The 16847-nt window shown below is 38.0% G+C and overlaps 1 protein-coding gene across 1 annotated transcript in view; it reads right to left on the bottom strand.

The window, feature by feature from the left end:
- Positions 1 to 16847, bottom strand: part of NEXN (nexilin F-actin binding protein) — a 55562-nt gene that overhangs the window by 12587 nt on the left and 26128 nt on the right. Inside the window, exons 2-6 of the mRNA XM_060232057.1 lie at positions 16248 to 16332; positions 13982 to 14173; positions 13696 to 13777; positions 10162 to 10310; positions 4430 to 4474 (exon numbers count right to left, since the gene is read on the bottom strand). Coding sequence (XP_060088040.1) covers positions 4430 to 4474; positions 10162 to 10310; positions 13696 to 13777; positions 13982 to 14173; positions 16248 to 16274 — 495 coding nt within the window. The 5' untranslated portion in view covers positions 16275 to 16332. The remainder of the gene's footprint in view (positions 1 to 4429; positions 4475 to 10161; positions 10311 to 13695; positions 13778 to 13981; positions 14174 to 16247; positions 16333 to 16847) is intronic.

Raw genomic sequence — 16847 nt, 5'->3', positions numbered from 1 at the left:
AACCGGTTCTTATTAATCTTTACCTAGCCAACTTTCTAAAATAAAAACATTTCAGGAAATCCTTCTTACTAAAAAGAAAATATTTTCCTCCTGAGTTATAGCTTAATTTATAAAATTACCCATATTTATAACAAACATAGAGACTAATATGGTTGTCTATAAAAAAAAAGTTCAGCAATTTGTGAAGAAATTATGTTATCTGCCTTCTTAAAACTTAATCTAAAACAAACTGTTTTTACATAAATTCTTTTCAAAGAACTTTTTAGCCCTTTAACTTTTAAATCCATCTTATTTTAAGCAATACAGCTTATTATAATCCAGAAACAAACAAAAACAAAGACGACAAAAAAACCCAAAAAACCCCATTTCATTTAGCCTTCTGATTTCACATATCCAACTTTCTTACAAAGTCCATGTCCAGCTACCCACTGAGGAAAGTCTACTTCAGGAGAGTCTTCTTTCTGAAATATTTCCACATCATGATTTTCTGGTTGGAATGCATCTTCTCACTTCTTAATGCAGTCATCCTTCTCGGAGCAAATAAGGAGAATTCCACAGCCTATGTTCCTCTCCTCCTAGCTTGAGTCAGCCTCCATTTCCGGTCCTCTTTTTTTTTTTTTTTAATACGCCACAAGCATCCATTTTAATTCTCTTTTGATGATTTCCCAACAGCTCAATCTCTCACTTCAAATCCACAGATATCACCAGGTTCTCATTAGCACTTTGCTCATGTAGATTTGAGGTTTCACTAGCTTTCAGCAAAAAAGCTGCCACTTGCTTCTGAATCAAATCAACCAATAAACCAAGATCTTGCTTCAGATATTTTAAATCGCTTAAAATGTCTTTTTTGTAAGAAATTTCCCTTAGCATAGCCATTTTTCTCTGTCAGCAAACGCAGTCCATTAATCCTGCTTACAAAAGAACTCAGTGTCCCAGACAGCCCATCCTTCTCAGTCTCTTCCAACTGTAGTTGTAAATGTAAACATATAAGTTTCACATCAGACAGCAAAGAAAGAATCCTTCTAACAGATACCTCATATTGTTCAGACCATATTGCAGCCAAATAATAGTCTCTTTGAGAAATATCCAATTATAATCAGGGTCGATTTATATGTCCCTATTCCAATTGATTCAAATTGCTTCCAGTGTTTAAAGATGTTCTTTGACTTTTCACGGCCCCCATTCCCATGTGAAAGCCCCATGCCTAAGAGACCCCACCAGAGTCTCTTTGGGGGTGTCAAATCAGTGACACCCCTCCGCCTGCCCAGTCAGGGGGAATCGCAAGCAAGAGCACTCATGAATCCATCTGCTAGCAAGCATAGCCCGGAAGTGAGAGTGAGAGACTTTCCTAACTAAAGGTAAAGGTAGTCCCCTGTGCAAGCACCAGTCGTTTTCAACTTTGGGGTGATGTTGTTTTCAAAACGTTTTCACAGCAGACTTTTTATGGGGTGGTTTGCCATTGACTTCCCCAGTCATCTACACTTTTCCCCCCAGCAATCTAAGTACTCATTTTACCGACCTCGGAAGGATGGAAGGCTGAGTCAACCTCGAGCCGGCTACCTGAAACCAGCTTCCGCTGGAATCAAACTCAGGTCGTGAGCAGAGGGTTCTGACTGCAGTACTGCAGCTTTACCACTCTATTCCACAGAGGCAAATACAGAACTTCCTGATTCCCACTTCAGTCTCTTAGCTACTATGCTGGAGTAGCCATACAACCTTACTTGGACAATTCCACCTTGACCATTATCTAAAACAGAACTCTCAGATATCCTAAAGCAGGGGTCCTCAGCATGGTGCCTATGGGTGTAATGGCATCTGCCAAGTGATTTTAGAAAGTGGGAGGGACCAGGTGAACTTTTGCTCAGCAGAACTTCTGACTGGCCACTGCAGATTAGCTGTGCACATTTTTTAAAAAGTTGCTTCAGCGGCAAGTGGCACCACAGCACAAGGATCTTCACAGTGTTGCAAGAAAAATATTTCAAAATGTACATTTACTTTAAAAGTCACCCTGTTGAGCTCCCACATGGAATACTGAAGTTGCCATGAATCAAACCCTGACATTTTTGTGGTTGACTCTGCCTCTTGTGGCAGTCATTTTATGGTTGGTGATTCCTACTCTATAGCATGCCATGATATACAAAGAATAAATTTTGCAGGGAAACACATTTTTTAAAACTGCCTCAAAACTTAAGTTTGTGAACTGAATGCTAATATTCTCATACAGGTTAAAAAAAAATCCAACCCTATGAAGCATAACGTCAGTCTTTGTATTGGTCTGACTGACTATCAGGTACTTAGGATGATATGAGGCTTCTTAAATCTTAACTGATTGACATCTTTTAAATAGACCTTTTCCTGTGTGCTATTTAATACTTTAAAAAAAACCCAGTCTAAATTTTATCCCCTGGCCAAACAGATTTCATGAAGTTCTAAAGGCTACCACTCAATAAATACAAAAATAGAAACACAAAGTGGATGTTTAGGTCTATCAAAGAGATGTCCTGTGTTTACAAAGTAAAAAGTGCTCCCCCCAAAATCAACATAACTCACAGATAATGTTCAGTTGGCGAGTAAATCAATCCTACTGTTCCACTATGGCAGATATGATACAAGTAGTATTCTGTACATGGCAGGTGTGGGACCATGAGGTAAATTACCTGTTTGATGTTAACATTCCTATTACTACACAGTTTCTAGTATATATTTCTATTTTAGCATGCAAAATGTTCCTACCAGTCCTATCTTCTGTTCAGCCTTTGCTATGGTTTCAAATCAACCCCCCAACCCAGTTGGGTGCCAAAAGGCTATCACAAAGCACTGATGTGCAGCACATTCCCTAATTGCATCAGAAAGACCCTTGCAACAAAGATGGTGTGCTGTCACTGTGTGAAGGAACCAACTTTTCCTTGTGGGAGTCACTATCTGGAAAGATCCTGCATGTAAGGAAGCTCAGTTACCAACTCCTGAATAATAATAATAATTCTTTTATTAGCTTTTTTTAGGATCACAACCAGGGTTCCCCCCCCCCCACAGAGGGAATGTGCCAGAACCTCTTGAAGGAAACAAACTTCCCCAAAAATGTTGAAAAGTTCATGAGGGGCACCAGAGGAGCATGATGTCACTTGTGATGCTACAAAAATAATATTTTTTTAAAAAATAAGATTTAAATGATAGGATGCGCAGTAGTGGCTACAGGTGAGTGAGGCAGCAGACAGACAGTGTGTGTGTGGGGGGGGGGTGACTTGTTGCTCTTGCCCAGGGTGAGGCAGAGGCTGCAAACCTGGAAAGAGTCTGGGGCAGATTCAGACAGGAAAGAGAAAATCAACTGCAGCCTACCAGATGGAAGCTGTTCTCCCCTAGCAGCCTACCAGATGGAAGCTGTTCTCCCCTAGCAGCATGTCTAAAGTTTGGACATAGTTCAGTGATGAACTATGAAAATGATACTGTTTTAAAGAATACTGTGTGTTTATCCTTGCTTTCCTTCTTGAGAGTTCTAGCACCACTTTTTCCAGGAAAAAAGCCCTGATTCACAACGTAAATCATCTTAAATCTAAATTCTTCAGTTTAACAGGGTTGCAGATTAGGCCGTTAGCATGTGATTAACTGTGCCCAAGTTTAAAGTGCAGTTCACAATAATTTGCTTTTAAATATATTAGAAGTAATGTATGTCAATTCCTGTTTGTTAAAGGTAACTAATGGCCCAAATTATCTTTAAAAATATCCTACAAAGACAAAGAATATTTAATAAGATTTCAGAGGTATCTTGGAGACCTGGGACCATGTCCATCTTAATTGTTGTAAATGAATGCATGCCTAATGACAATAGTGCAGTCAGAAGATAACGCAAAGGCAAATGTACAGCTGTAACTGTAATGGTATCATATTGGCATGGATGATAAATGGAAGAGTTGCTATAAGCACTACCACACCATCACATTTACCCTGGCACTATGCATCCCATGATGTTCCATCAATTCACTGGTAGCAACTCAGTCAGTATTCCAGTCTGATAGCAAAATTATAAGGAATATGTCACAATCTCCATATCAGCTAGTAGATGTGATTTCAGAGTATCCTTCATATTACATTAGAAAAGCAGATGACTGATCTGAAGAAATATACATTTTGCTTTAAAGGATTAGATGGGGAAATGGAAAGCAAGGTAAAGCATGCAACATGCATGCCACTATGTGACAAAAAAGTCACACACAAGTCACATGTAAAGTGAGAGCCAAATAATAGTAATTCTGCAGATATTTGATTTGGCAACAGGATGGTAACAAAATATGTTAAATGTGATATCTAACAGTGTTCATCTACAAAAGTGATCTCATATTATTTTCCCAAAATAAGTACTTTTTAATGCAGGCATTAATACAATAATAACAGTGAAATAGGTGGTTGTTGCATTGTAAAGAAGTCTGATTACCTCTGATGTTGATTCAGTTCCCGAATTGTTAAATTGTTCATCAATCTATTAAATAAGAATTTTAATAATGTTACTTTTGCTCTATGCCTGCTCCTTTTAAACATAAAATGAAATTATTGATGAGTGTTTATAAATTAAAATTTGGCACTAAAATGTGCAAATATAGTGCACTCCATTTACAGTGTCACTATTAATTGATACAATCACTTAGGTCCTGGACAGGTATTACTTTCCAGAAAAAAAAAATCTTAACCCAGTAAGTGACTCAGGCCCCCAGTACCACGTGAAGCAAATCAGCACCATCTGTGACCCACCAAGTCAAACTGAACTCACCAGTCATCTATTATGGCCTGAAAGGGTTTTGATGCCTTCCCCACCCCTACCCTCACGTTGTTGCAGCTTTAGACAGGCATCGAATATAGGAGGGTTACCATGCCTTGGGTAAGCTGCCTTTGATGGCTTGTAGAATGGTTTGAGGATGATTAATCATAATTTGTTTAGGCCTGTTATGGAAAAAATAATGTGAATTTGGTTGTCCTCTGTCAAGTCTGTAAACCTTTTAGAATGTATGACTGATCCATGGTCAAGGATGGCCTATGTAGAAATGCAGTACAACCCCATTAATATGTTATGTTCTCTACATGGTAATGCACTTGAAAGTTTTACTGAGTTGAAATCTCTCCCAGGACAGTAATGTCTAGCCAGGACCTTTGTCTATACAAAATGTGGACACCATTGACTGCTTCATGCATTTTATTGTTCTCAGATATCGACACCAGAGTACAAAATATATGCACTGTCAACTGTGAAACTCCTGCACATAAAATTTGATGCACATCCCTTTTCAAACATCTATAAACAGTGATCAGAAAATATCCAGCTCCTGCTTCCTAGTAATTAAAGCACCATTTCTAATTTCTACAAGGATATCCTTCACTCTTGATAAAATGATGGTGCGTTCAGATGTTCCACCCAAGTACAAAAACTACTGTGCAACACCATCCTGTGTGCCTCTTTTTTGCAAGATAATACACTGTCATTTAATTAACAAAATCTAGAGTCCTGAATTATTAGTTACCTACACTTCACTTTACATTGTGACAATGATACTTAAAAAGCAATTATTTTCTGGCAGGTAAACGTCTTAGTTACCATCTATAACAATAAGCATTTATTACTTGCAAACAGCTAAGTGCCAAGAGGAGAAATTTACAAAGACCACTGTGGGGACAGCTCTACCCTCCCCACACACACACACATATCATGCACATACTGCAGCAGAAGTATGACATGGCAGTCCTTACTCCAGTCACTGACTGAGCTAAGAAGTAGCCAGCAAAAGTCAGAGAGAGAGAGGTGGGCAGATGGGGGCCATGGCAGAAAGGGGCACTGCAGCTGGTGGTGCTGTGAACGGTGGCACAGCCCATATTGCAGGCAGCAGCTGATGTATCTGAGGGGAGGAAGGCAGACACTAATGAATCAGCCAGAGGCAAGCCTGGCCCAATGGGCAATGAGCCAGTTGCCAGGCCTGTGGCCCTGAGTATGCTGGGATGAGGGGCAGAAAAAAACAGCAACATGAAATCACAGTTCATATTACAGGAAATACAAAACAAAACACTGAGATACTGGCCAACAACAATCAGTAAAACTTTTTAAACTTGTCTTCCTCAATCAAGCCTTCCTCAAGAGCATTCCTATTTTCTTCAAAGTTATCAATCTCTCATTACAATTCAGTATTAACATTGGGAGCAAGCCAGGCCTTAACCTCTTCTCTAAACAGATGCAAAAGCCTTCTGAATTTAGCTCTCTGTAACCTCTTTATTTTCTTCAAAGTCTCTCATCCTGGAATAAACCATTGTGCTTATATAATAAGATACAACACAAAGCTGAATTAATGTGGATATTTTTTAAAAAAACAAATCATTTTTTAAAATATATTGCTTATTATTAAGAACTTACCTCTCAAAACCACTTAAGTGTTTATATTTATATTGGGAACAAGCCAGTCCTGAACCTCTTCTCTGACCATATGCAAAATGCTCTCTGCATTATATTAGGAGCAAGCCAGTCCTGAACCTCTTCTCTAACCAGGTGGAAAAGCCTTCTGAATTTTGCTGGCAAAATGCTTTCTACAAAAAGCTTGAAAACTAATTTTAATTAAAGAAAGCTATTCTAGGTAACTCCATGCAGCTTTGTGTTGGAGATCTCTTTCTTAAAAGTATAAGACACAGTATAACACTGATCAAAGTTATTGTGGGCTGAAACCATATGTAATGCTTCCACTTAAATACACTTTAAATATAATAATTTAGAAGATGAACTGGGCTCTATTTCTTATATTTACTAAATAATTGCAGCACCATCCCATTCAATGATGCATGAATAAAGCATTTAAAACCAGGACTTTTTTTGAGCAGGGATGCACAGGAATGCAGTTCTGGCTGGCTTGGTGTCAGGGGGTGTGGCCTGATATGCAGATGAGTTCCTGCTAGGCTTTTTCTACACAAAAAGCCCTGTTTAAAACATTTTAAAATCATACCAGAAATTTATTACTTCCCTGAGAATATAATGGAACACCATTTACGAATCGTTGTTATAACAAAATCTTCACTAACCCCCTTGATTTCTTAATCTTTGTTACTATAACCAATGATTTATATTAGGAGCAAGCCATTCCTGAACCTTTTTTCTAACCAGATGCAAAAGTCTTCTGAATTTTGATAGCAAAATGGTCTCAATCACACGTAAGTGGTTAATTTGTTTCAACAGAATTGGTCACAATCTCCTAAATGGAAAACTTACTTCTGACAAGATTGTTTTATTAAAAAATCTCAAAGCTTATATAGTTCCAGATATAATGATTAAATAATTCCCAACATTGCAAACTCTTAAAGGGGTACAACTTGTTTCTGTATGTATCCTATAAAAGATAGGCCCAGTTCAAATATAAATCTATAGATGAATCATATGCTTCTACTTTGTGCTAAATTCCCCAATACAAGCAAAGAAAAAGAAAAAAGATGTAAAGGCTTTTGCATTTGTTTAGAGAAGAGGTTAAGGCCTGGCTTACTCTCAAAATTAATACTAAATTGTAACAAGAGACTGATAACTTTAAAGAAAAATAGGAATACTCCTGACTCTGAGAAAGATTTTTGACAAAATGAGACTACATCTGAGAGCTCATTGGATAGACTTTTCTTTAACATAAGAACATAAGAGAAGCCATGTTGGATCAGGCCAATGGCCCATCCAGTCCAACACTCTGTGTCACACAGTGGCCAATATTTGTGTGTGTATAATGTGTACAAAATATTTATATGACTCTTTTAAAAGTTTTACTAAATCTGTTCGCCAGTATATCCTAGTGAGGAGGAGCAGAGCATGAAAGGGAAGGCCACACCAAGTTTGCAGCTTATTTTGAGCGGGGGGGGGGCAGATGTCAGAATCCCCAACCAGAATCTCCTTGGCTCAGGGTCTTGACAGTTAGAAAGGGAAGGAGTGGAGGAGTCCAGGGATGCTCCTCCCCTAGGAGTGCTTTAAAAGGAAGGCTGAAGGTGGACCAGGCCACATGCCAGAAGTGTGTGAGAGAGTCCTGGTAGAAGCAGAGAAGAGGGAGTTGCATGAAGGTATACTCCCTTCCCCTTTTTGTTTTTCTGAGGCACTCCTGAAAGTAAACCTACAGAAAAGAATGCGGGAGTGTGCAACCGTCTAGGGCTCTCACTAGAACCCCCAAAAGCAGAAAACCACTTTTCCAATTAAAAGTTGGGACCAATATAAATGTTACAGAACCTCCCCAAAGCCGCATCATAGACATCCATGCAGCTCACATCACACTCAAGCATATTCAAGCCAAATTGCATACAATATCTGCATTTCAGCACCAGGTCCATAATAGGGCATGAAGTACTGAAAAACTGTTTTCTGGAATCTAAATATTTAAACTGAGAAGCTACTAAAAAGGAATGGTTTAAATCAGGGGTGTCAAACATGCAGCCCTAGGGCTGGATCAGGCCCCTGGAGGGTTCGTATCAGACTCACAAGCAACTCACTGTCTGCTTCCTTCTCCCTCTCTCTCTTCCTTCCTTCTACATCACAGCTTGCTTTGCCAGGCTTGCTCAGTCACACAGGAGCTACAGAGCAAAGCCTCTATTTTCTCCTTTGGCTGACCAGCACTTGAAGCAACTTATGTATCAAAGCTTGCAATGCCCAGCCAATTCATGTTTTTCCCTGGGTCTTAGGCTCAAAGCATTGACCATGAAATTTCTATAATGAATGTCAATAAATCAAAACTTGTTGGCAACTTACAGCCACACAGCTGAACAATACCTGAATAGCATACTCAAGATTGCTACAGCACAGACATTGTCTCCAGATTTTGATGCAATAATTCAGATCATGAGGTGTCATTTATCAGAGAATGCTAAATAAATAAAATATTGCAAGAATGCTAATCTTTTAAGCATGCTTTATTTTTAAGTTTTTAAAAAAGCTTTAATTGTGTTTGTGTTGGGTCCTTTATAAAGTCTATATCTCTGCTGCCTGGCATTACATTTTATGACACACGTGGCCCAGCCCTCATAACAAATGAGTTTGACACCCTGGTTTAAATGTTTTTGTAGCCATTTTTTAAACTACCAGTTTATTTTAAGAAACTTCCAATGCACACAGAAACAAAGCAGCTACCTAGAGCACAGCTGATTATGAAGAAACAATTATGGAAACCTTTCTTGATGCTAGTAATGATGGCTATAAGCAATACTGGAATTTCCAATGTGATTTAATATCTACCTGTTACTGTTTAAAGGCATACACAGCAACCATCAGTGAGGTCTTAAAATTAATGTTAATGAGCGGCATGCTAATCACAAAGCTACTCAACTGAATGAAATTACATTTCATCCCATGCAAATAAAGCAAATTTTTGCTGCAAAGTAGCCTCAGAACTGCACTTGAACAAAGAGTTTATCATTTTTAAAAAAAAATTAAAGAAGTCCACATCATTATGATTCAATACCAATAACTCCAAATCTGAGATGATTCCACTTTCGGGGGGGGGGGCGGGTTGGGGTTGTGTGTGGTCATGTAGCTGGGGTGATTGTTGCTCAATTCACACTTAATCTGGTTTTTTATCTTCATTTGCTGTCATTTCCCTTTCACACTTTTGCTGCTGTCATGATTCTCTACCTTCTATAATGTCCCTGACGAAGTCAAAACAGACTGCCACTTGCATAACTTTACCTCCTGTCTCAAATACAAAACTGATTACTATTTGCCCAGAGAATGGTACTTCCTAGTTTTCAGAAACAGTACTTGTAATTTGAAAATGTAAACCATTCAATTCAGCAATTGAAAAATAATAAAATTGATTTAACTGTTTAATTGATGAATACCCAATCTGTATTAATAGGTAAGTATCAAGAGGTAGTAAAAAAGAAAAACTGTGAAAAAGAGGTAAAGTGTAAATGAGCAGTAGAGAGAAAAAACAATGCCTTTAGTTATTCTCAATGCAACACTGTCAAGGCTACATGAATTTTTAAAAACTTTATATACAAGAAAGCTTTGATTTTACAGTGGATTGCATTTGGCAGATCTGTCTGCTGGCAGAAGTGCTTTTTTTACCAGAGATAAAAACATGCCTCAGTTAATAGAACAGGGAGTATTATCATGTATGCTTTACTTCCATTAGTTGCTTTTGTATCACTAAGATACTTTGTTGATTCTGTTAAGCATACCTCTTGCGCCTTCTTTGCCAGTTCTCTCTGAATTTTCCTCTTCTCAATCATGTCTTGTTCAATTCTTCGTTGTCTTTCTTCTTCCATTCTTTTTCTTTCTTCCTCCTGCCTTTGCTTTTCCATTTCAGCAAACTTTCCTTTGACAGTTCCTATGAATAGTAAAAAGAAAAACAATGAATTTAACCTTCATCCCTTTGCTTTATTTATTCCTATAGTGTTTCTCTGCTGTCAAAAACAGCAGTCAAGTAATAAATAGCAATGGTGAATTAAAATGTCACAAAAAAGAGATTAAAAGTAATTTCTAAAATCTTAAGATTCAGAATTGGATTTTTTTTTTTAAAAAGGCATCCTAAAACAATACAAAATCACAAAAGGCATCCTAAAAACAATACAAGAAGAGATTTTTAAAAATCCATCATTACTTGGATTGATAGTTTATGTGGCAATAGTTTCAGAGGGTAGCCATATTGGTCTTCAGTAGAGCAGCTAGATTTGAGTCCCATAGCACCTTAGAGATCAATAAGATTTGGGGGGTATGAGTTTTCAAGAGTCAAAGCTCCATTCATCAGATGAAGTGAGCTCTGACTCTTGAAAGCTCATACCCCAAAAATCCAGTCAGTGTAGAAAATGCAGTTTAAATTGTGAAATCAAGCAGCACAATAGAGTGAAAAGATTTTTAATGCCTAGTGTAGACCCACAATGGAGAAAGTAGAACAGCATCATGATTCATCTTTGTAATGGAGAATAGGCACTGTATGGCCTGCCCGTTTAGGGGCATGCGGTCTTCATATTAATAAACACAACATATAGTTTACCCTTCTTTTGAGAGGTATACTTTTCAACCATATGAGGAAGAACATGTGCATAGTGCAGGGCTGAATTCGCCTTCCTGGTCAGAGTTTTAGATGGCAGAGGTCTCATCCAAATGGCAGAGGTCTCATCCAAATTTCCAGTCTTGGGAGTAAATGGGCAGCATATAATTTACTCAGAGAAAGCTAATGGGCAATAGTTAGCAGGATTGTTACTATCCCATCTTTAAATCTAGATGATGATAGCCTGCCTCCAGATGTATCACTATCTGTAAAATTATTTCACATGTACTGGGACCCACCAGGCAGAATCAATTTTAAACAGATCTAGGGGAATATAATCTGGCCCCAGGGTTTTGCCAGCCTTTAAAAGGTTTCAAAGTGAAACGATCTCATTCACAGATGCCAACTCCCAATAGCGCATTATCATAAAGATTTGGATTGACAAAATGGAGATTAACCATAAAAAATGGAGTTAAAGGATTTTAAAATATTACAGGCCCTCAATCTCAAATGTTTTTAAGCATCTGCAGTCTATATCAAACCATCTGTTTCTCAGGTAAAATGCAGTTGTCTGGATTGGGCCAGGAGCACAGAATAATTTTGGTGCATTGAATGCATCAAATGGAAAATGGGTAAAAGCAATCACTAGGGGCAGAGGATGAAATTATTTTACTTTTCAAGGGGCCTTCAGGCCGAACAGAACCCTTGAGGCCACATTTTGATTCCACCTCCTAGGCTTGAATGCAGAAGCCAGTACTGAAGACAGAAGATGGAGTGCAAGCATGCATGGTATAATCAGAGAAGTGAGGGAAGGAATACTGAGTAGTCAGAGAAGTGAGGAACATCTCAACAAAGGCAAATGACCAGTTTCAAAAATCTCACCAATTTGAAAAGAAGGTACTTTGTGTTTAAAAAAAGGATGGCGCAAGCATCAATATAATCAACAAGACTTGGAACTTTAGGGAACAGATAAGTACAATTTCCTCTAGAATTGGATTAGTGGTTATGACTGATTATTGTGAAGCCAAAGTTGGCAGCAAATTTGATCAAACAGAAGTTTGCAAAATATATTATCTGATCTTTTGTGGATCTGTTTCCCAATAGCATAGATAGTAAGTAAGGTAGTAAGAGTCCAAAGGCCACCATTTAGGATGAACCACACCCTCATTTGAAGGCCAATCAAATATTTAGAAAAGCAGCCAGAAAAAAGGCACCTCTGAGTAGACAGAAATGTAGACACAAAATTCTAAACAAGTCCAGTAAGAGTTTCTTTGTAAGATAGCTGGGGTGGCACTGACAAATAAAGAGAGGAAGTCAGGAAATTCAATGGTTTCAAATTTATACCTGGAGAAGGATAATATCAAAGTCTTAGATTCTGGGCCAGTTCTTAATTAGCCCATCCTGCAAAATTCCACAACATAATTGTTATGGTCTTCCTTGAACTCCACAAATGTAATTGGCCCAACATTACTATAATATGGGTTTTCTTTTAGGGATGCCAGCATCCAGATAAGGCCTGGGGACTCCCTAGAATTGCTAATCTCTAGATCAGTTCTCCTGGAGAAAAATGTATGTTTTGGAGGGTAGACTTCGTGGCATTGCATCCCTCTGAGGTTCCTGTCCTTCCAGGCTCCATCCCCAAATTTCCAGAAGTTTCCCAACCTAGATCTGGCAATCCCCCACTGGTGGCTGGAGGTCTGTGTGTGGAAACCCTATTTTTTTTCCTAGAGCACAAATATTAGAGTACCTAACATGAGGCCTCAGAGGGATGGACATTTCCATATGATCCTGGCCAATATGGGAATCCTCTAAAAGTCTCATATCCTACCAGTCTGAAGATGAGAGATTTAAAGCTGTAGAGTTAAACATCAAGAGAACACACCTAAAACCCTGAGGGCCAGGTGAAATAAGTCTTGTCCAGAGGTCAGTTGTATGATATTGTTTATCCAAAAGTTATGCCAAGTGATTTTTGACAGCCCAGGAATTATCCCACCTTGGAAGATGTCCCAAATAAAGATGGATAGTTACGAAAATACAACTTTAAAAAAAAATCTGGAGAAATATATATTCTCTTTTCTCCACCCAGATTCCTTGTTCACTCTTTGTGCTGATATGCACAATTTACTACAAAGGGAGTAGTTAGCAGAGATTTTGCTAGACAGATTGTTTTTATTTATCATAAATCTTTTGCAGAGTTTAATTGCTTAAGAGAGTTCAGCTAGTACAGTTTTTCCTCAACAACCATGTTTTAACTAGTTGTCAAATTGCCAGAAATGAAATGTCAAGGCATGTGTCCAGCTGAAACATATTCCTTAACATGAGCACTACCATAGAGAAAGCATGACTCCATGCCTTGGAAGTTCTTACTTCTTTAAGAGGCAGATGGGAACAATACCTTCCTGAAGATCTAAGGGAGGAACATATGGAACAAAGTGTCCCTAAATGGACTTTAAATTATGAAAGGCTTTTATCACAAGCACTTTGAAATTGGCCTGCATGCCATGAGGTGGATAGACCATGCAGTGAGGCCAGAATAGGATAAATATGTTCCATGCTTGTCTCCTCTCTTGACCGATAAACTACAGCATTCTGCATTAGCTACAGCTTCCTAATAGTCCGCAAAGGTTATCTCAGGTAGACTGCACTGCAGTAAATACCCAAAGCTCCCAAAGCATGGACCTCTGATGCCAAATCTCTGAAAACATGAACTTTTTGTTCTTACCTGACAGTTTTGGAACATAAGCTTTCTCCACCTTAGAAGACTGTGTTTCTTCATCATCATCAGAAGCAAGTAGTTCTTTCATCTAAATAAAAGATCAGAGATATTAATGTGACTGACTAATCATTTGAAATAAAAATTCTAAGGTGGTTTTATACAAGATTAGAGAATGTTTCATTTCAGATGTCAAAGTATAAACATTTGTACTGCACAGTAAAAGTATGTAAGTTATTTTAAAAGGTTAAAAGGTTAAAAAAAATAGGGGGGAAGTATTTGCAAAGGAAATGACCTCCTGTTTTCGTCTGTTCCATTCTCTCTCTCTAACATATTGTTCTTTTCTTCTTTGTTTTTCATCTCTAGATCGTCTTTGATTTCTTTCTTCCCTTGCTTTCTGCATGGCTTCAAATTTATCCTTCACATCACCCTTCCGAAGTTTGGGCACATAGGACTTTGGGACAGGTTTAGATGAAGAAAGGATAATCTTTGTGAAGATAGTGAACAAGGCAAAGAATATGATGAGGAAAATATGATAGAAGCAGATAAAGCAAAGTTAGACAGTAAAACAGACATGAAAGATATTGAATCAGACAGTAGAAATAGAAATATTGAATCAGACAGTAGAAATAGTCAAGCTGTTTACTACCCTAAGTTGCATTATGCTATGTAGATTTACCATCTTTTTTTCATAATGAAGAAAAAAACGCCTTGGACTGATTCTGAGAAGACTCCCGCACCCGTAGGAGTTGGACAGAAGTTGAATTTTGCTAAATGAAGCATTCCCTTGGCAACCTCCAGTGCAATATGAGAAAAGTTGTGTTTGGCAGGCATTTCCCTTTGCAAAGCTTAGGGACCATTTCAAGAACAGGATCTGGTAACTCTAATCTTTTTTCTACTGAATCTAGTCTTGGATCTTCCAGTAATTTGGATGTACGGTATATCTTGAAAAATATGTTGTTTAAATTTTAACAATGGTTCCACTGCTAGTAGAGCTAAAGACTCCCAATACTGATGATTCCAACTACTTTTTAAATTGTACTGAAACCATGGCTAATTTGAAAATATAGAAAAGACCAACAGTCCCATAGCATCTTAAAGACCACATTTGTAGCAGGATATGAGCTTTTGTGAGTTACTGCTTGCTTCTTCAGATACAGCTAGACTGTAAATCCATGTGTCCTATATATTGGGAAGTGGAGTGGTTTCAGATGTTGGATTACATTAGCAGGCAAATGACAATAGCAGGTGAATGGCAATAGCAAGTGTGATTGGATTAGGTGTGATATGCAGAGGGCTAGTAGGCACAGAGAAATCAGCAGTGGTAATGACACAGGAAACCTAGGTCTCAGTTAAGTCCTGGTGGCTGCATTGTCTTGAGCTTTATTATCAGTTGCAATTCAGTAGTCTGTCTTTCTCATCTCCCTTTGAAATTCCTTCATAAGAGAACTGATACTCTTAGGTCAGCAACTAAATGTCCTGGGAGGTTAAAATGTTCCCCAATTGGTTTTTAAATGTTGTGGTTTCTAATGTTAGACTTATATCCATTAATTCTTTGGTCTATTTGGAATGGTCTGTTTGGCCAATGTAGAGGGTGAAAGGGCACTGCTGACACATGATGGCATAAATCACATTATAAATCACACATAAATCACATAAATGGACTCATATTCTAGCTGTATCTGAAAAAGTGAGCAGTGACTCACAAAAGCTCATACCCTGTCACAAATTTTGTAAGTCTTTAAGGTGCTACTGGACTCCTGCTCTTTTCTATATTCTCAGATTCTAAAAAAAATTACTGCTAGAGACTAACATGGTTACCCATTTTGAACTATTTTTTAAAAAAATATTTTTTAAAGTCCCTGTGAGGAAGAGAAGAAGGAAGCGAAAGAGTTCTGTCTCAAGAGAGTGTATTGCTAGTGAACATCTGTGCTGGGATGGTGGGGGATGGGAGTGTTGATGCATAACACCCATCTATTCACAAAGTTACTTAACTCACCTTATTCTGTTTGTTTTCTCTATTGCCACTAATCATTAGTGGCAGGATGACTGCACTTCCAGTGACATCAGGGGGTGTGACCTAATATGCTAATAGGTTCCTGCTGGGCTTTTTCTGCAAATACCCTTGCAGGCTTCCAGTTTGCCCCTAATGCTATTCCTGATGGTTTTATGTCCCTCAGGAACAGCATATCATGAAAATCAATGAGATGCAGCGAAAGAGGGAAAGAAGAAAATTTCTTTCCTTCTTGTGTTAGTGGAGATTATAGTCTGGATCCAACCCACAGTGAAGTTCCGGAACTCTGCTGACTTCATGGAGTTTCCTCACTCAAAATGGCTTCCCCCATTCATTCAGTAACAGGAGCCAATCTGTGTCTGCTTTGCTTTATACACCTGAGCTCCCATGAATTTCTTGATGGTGATAACTAAACTTAAAATTATATGTTCATGCCAAATGTCCTACCTTTCTAGGGAAGCCCACTTAGCATTTGGAGTATCATAGCTCTCTTATGCTGTTATTTTTTTCATGTTAATTTATTAAAGCCATAATACCTCATACATACCTCTGCCTTCTGTGCAATGTCATTCATGTCTGCTTTCTGGGATCCAGCACCAGATGTGTAGAAAATGTATATTTTCAGGCTTTACCTTGTAGAAAAAAGGAGTTATTATTGCCATGTGAGTAATACGTTTTAATCAACCCTTTATTTCAGTAATCTAAGGGAAGAGAATACATGCTTAGTTGTGTCACAGGTAGGGCAGAATCATGTATGAAGGCAGGAATGAAGCAATCCTATTGTGTACTTTTTTATGTTCAATATGAACTTCTACCATTTAATTGGCATTTAATTTTTAAAAATCTTTCATTTAATCCAAAGAAAACACAGAACTTCTAAACCAACATCAGAGCACTAATAACTGAATTAAAGCACAGTAAAACAGATAGGGTGGAATTTTTTAATCTGCAGAAACTACTGTAACAAATGAAGGTAACACAAATGAAAAATAAATTTGTTTTGTTCAGCTGAATTGTACCCAGTACCAAAAATGCTTAGCTACTTTCATGTCTCAGACCTGTAATACATCTTGCAAGGAAACTCATCACAATGAAAACATTTCACTTTCCTCTCATATAGCATAGCCTCAGCACACACATATATGGG

Source organism: Heteronotia binoei, chromosome 2 (genome assembly GCF_032191835.1).
Source record: "Heteronotia binoei isolate CCM8104 ecotype False Entrance Well chromosome 2, APGP_CSIRO_Hbin_v1, whole genome shotgun sequence".
In the NCBI taxonomy this organism is placed as follows: Eukaryota; Metazoa; Chordata; class Lepidosauria; order Squamata; family Gekkonidae; genus Heteronotia; species Heteronotia binoei.
Note: the sequence above shows the minus strand (reverse complement) of the source record. Positions and strands in the feature narration are given on the sequence as shown.